At 54.2% G+C, this 3,558-nt stretch overlaps 1 protein-coding gene across 1 annotated transcript; it reads left to right on the forward strand.

The window, feature by feature from the left end:
* Positions 1 to 2,041: 2,041 nt before the first annotated feature.
* G647_08520 (uncharacterized protein) lies at positions 2,042 to 3,275 on the forward strand (the record flags this gene model as incomplete). The annotated part of the gene is made up of 3 exons (XM_008732829.1): positions 2,042 to 2,140; positions 2,202 to 2,497; positions 2,561 to 3,275. 3 exons carry the CDS (start codon positions 2,042 to 2,044, stop codon positions 3,273 to 3,275), a joined length of 1,110 nt encoding a protein of 369 aa, XP_008731051.1.
* Between the last annotated feature and the right edge of the window lie 283 nt (positions 3,276 to 3,558).

Consider the following 3,558-nt stretch of genomic DNA (forward strand, 5'->3'; position numbering starts at 1 on the left):
GACTAATCAATGTTCCGGATGGGCTCGGATTCGGAGTCTTGTTGTGTCGCGACCATTGGCATTCTTTGTCGTTCTCTTGGTCGACACAAATATTTCATGGAACCAAAATTGGAAAGTCACCGCGCATGTCCTCTTCATCGACTCTAAGTCATTGTGTCGTCTAGTAGACATTCGTGTCGTTATTGCAGTCATCGCAAAGTTAGGAATGAGCCCAGTCTCCGGTACTCGAATGGTTCAGATTGTGAGCATCCGAGTCATGGGTCCCTGCCACAGCTCACGGCTGTGTTCACTCTGCTAAGTCGCGCCTCAGAACCTGCACAAGCGGCGCTGAGGCTTACACAGCCATATCACGAGCGCTAAATCAGTCCTCAGAGTACACCAGCAGGATGCTCAGGTCTGGCATCGGAATTGGAACTTGAAGAGATAAAGATTCGCCAGTAAGTTTCGTGGTATGAGGGTGGCGTTGAATCCGGGAGGGTGGCGTCACACCTGGCTGATCAGCGATTGAGCTTCTTTTGGTTCAAGTACCGTAGACATGGCCACGATGATTCTGGCGCCAGCTGTTGTTCAATATCTGCTCCGGTACCCGCCTCAGGGTGAGGCGCCTTGTCATACGTCTCATGAATGGGGAGCCAAGGGCGAGCTATTGTTCTCCGTGCTTGCTGCATCTCTTCCAAATGGCGTGTCTTGGCATTCAGTATCAATACGGATAGGGGGTTAATGCAGTTACAGTCGATAGTCCGAGTCATGCACACTTGCAGACGGTCGGTCGTTCCGCATCTGGTTCAAGGTCGTTCGAAGCTACCAGCCAACGACGAACGCGCCATTTGGTGAGGCTTGGTGGTTTTGGCGTCTGGAATAGACGAAGCTATGTCAGGTGAAGTTGGCTGAGATCGGCAAGTCTCGTCCAGCCACTGCTCGATGAGGTTCCGCTGCTCCGTCGGCATGCCGGAAGCAATCTGTTCACACCGTTTCGCTTGTTTCGAGTTTCGCCTCGATACATCCCTTCTCTTATTCTCCCACGGATTGCGGCCTGCTCTAATGAGTACTGCAGTCTAACGATTCGGGAGAAGGGATGCCAACTGGTTTTTGTCGCCCTTGCTTTTTTGGCCAACAGCCTCGATGGGAAATTTGCTCTGCCTGGCGTATCATGAAGAAAAAGGGGCTCTTCTGTCTGATTGTGTCTTCCTGTTGGAAGCTTGGTGGTTGTTTCTCGTAACTTTTGCAATCGTTGGCTCCTGCGAGGAAGTAATGGTGCTATGATGTTCATTAAGCTCGACTGATTGGCTTCCTGATGGATGGGCCAACTTACTATCTCCGTGTACCCCTGGGTTCAGGGGCCGCGGGGACGACTCTATATCCAAGCCTACATCGTTGGCAAGATGGTGTTGTCTGCCTGAAGTGGATCAGTGAACTCATGCATTGAACGGGAAGGAATCATGCATACGCGTTGATGAAGCTGGTCCGTCCTCCAAGTCAGCTGCTTGGTCATTTTGCCCTCTTCCCGCGCTTGGCATTGCAATTCCAGCTGCCATGTTGATTGGCAACGGGACGAAGGACGTGACCGCCCTCGATAGACAGGGACGGGAAAGGACAAGGGTGTTTGTGTGGGGTTGGTTGTTCAAGGCTGCGTTGCGGCTGAATGCGGGGAGCCGCGGAGCTTGGATGCCCGCCAAGACCGCCATACTTCTACTCACGTGACTTTTGGCACCTTTGTTCAGTTTGTCGCGGGCTGTAACCTTCGCCAACGAGTGTACACGTGATAAGCATCACGTGACTGAGGTTGCCGCTGTTTTCCCGACCGTGCGATCTTCCGTCATACAGCCGCATCGCAGGGAATCCGGATTCCGGTGGCTCCTGAGCCGAGGCCCAAGCCGATCGGCTACGGGATCCTTTTGCTTGGGGAAGTCCTTCTCTCCGAGGCAGACCTGCGGTGGTCTTACGACCATGGCTGGATGAGAAAGAAAAAGAGCAGAGACGTCCTCGTGCGCTCGGCGTGTGATCTGGTCCAGCCCTTGTTGATCACTGCAGCAAAACAGCCATGGCGGGCCCAGTCCGACAGCCCATTGACCTGGCCTCTCTCGAGCGCTACATCGACAACAATGTCCCCACGATTAAGACTCCGCTCGGCCTGAAGCAGGTACAGTCTTTCCCGTCGCTATGGACCACGGTCGATAGAGGTTGCTGACAGATTGATCCAGTTCGGCTTCGGCCAGTCGAATCCTACGTACCAGATCACCGACGCCCAGGGTGTCAAATATGTGATGAGGAAGAAACCTCCGGGCTCGCTGCTATCACGGACCGCCCATCGTGTCGACCGAGAATACCAAATCATACACGCTTTGGGCCAAACGGACGTCCCGGTGCCCAAGGTATATTGCCTATGCGAGGACAACGATGTCATCGGCACACCTTTCTACATCATGGAATTTCTGGACGGTCGCATGGTGACCGAGAATCATTTCCCCGGATGGAGCCCAGAAGATAGGACAGAAGCGTAGGTCATACCCATTGCAAGCTGGGAATGTGGAGCGACAATGAAATTGCTAAAGCAATGCAGGTGGCACGACGCGCTCCGAACTCTGGCCAAATTCCATCGGGTCAACATCCAAGAGGTCGGGCTGTCGGATTTCGGTCGTCATGGCGGCTTCTATGACCGCCAGTTGAAGACGTTCTCGACCTTGCAAAGAGCACAAGCCGAAGCCGTGGACGTGGACACGAAACAGGCCGTCGGCGAGATCCCGCATTTCGACGAAATGGTCAAGTTTTTCAAGCAGAAATCCACGCAGCCAAAGGACCGCGTCACGCTTATCCACGGTGATTACAAGATCGACAATTTGGTCTTCCATAAGACGGAACCTCGAGTCATCGGCATCCTGGACTGGGAGATGGCCACCATCGGCCATCCTCTTTCAGATCTTGTCAATCTGACGGCTCCGTGGTCGTGGGTGGGCAGGGACATTGGAGGCGCGAAGAATGACACGGAAGCGTTTCGAGACGGGGTCACTCCGGGCCTGCCTACTCTGAAACAGGCTGTGCAGTGGTACGCCGAAGCGTCTGGGTATAACCCGGAGCTCGAACTGGCCTGGGGCAACGCATTTGGAGGATTTCGAGGTGCCGTTATCATGCAGGGCATTGCAGCTAGATATGCCCGACGGCAAGCCAGTGGCGTCACGGCCAAAAACTACGCCTCACAAATGCCCCTCTACGCCGACTGGGCATTTGGGCTGGTCCAAAAGCTCATCCAGACCTCGGATGGAAAGGCGAAGTTGTAGATCCCACAGCCGCCAAGCTTGCGGCCATTTTGTCTAGAACAGGTAGCCGCTACTGGAACTGTGTCAGCTGTACATATGATATTTCAGACACAGTACATGGTATTCTTGCGCGGCGGCAGAGAAGGACAATAATGCTAGCACCGGCAGAAGAACCGCCGCCATGGTGCTGCCTCGCCAGTGACCACCTGCCCTTCTGGTGATGTATGTCTTGACCATTCCGACATCTTGGCCACAGGCCTTGGTCGAATCCTTCGCGAAGTCATTGCCCGTCTGGGGTGTCTTG

The sequence above is a fragment of the Cladophialophora carrionii genome, assembly GCF_000365165.1.
Source record: "Cladophialophora carrionii CBS 160.54 unplaced genomic scaffold supercont1.7, whole genome shotgun sequence".
In the NCBI taxonomy this organism is placed as follows: Eukaryota; Fungi; Ascomycota; class Eurotiomycetes; order Chaetothyriales; family Herpotrichiellaceae; genus Cladophialophora; species Cladophialophora carrionii.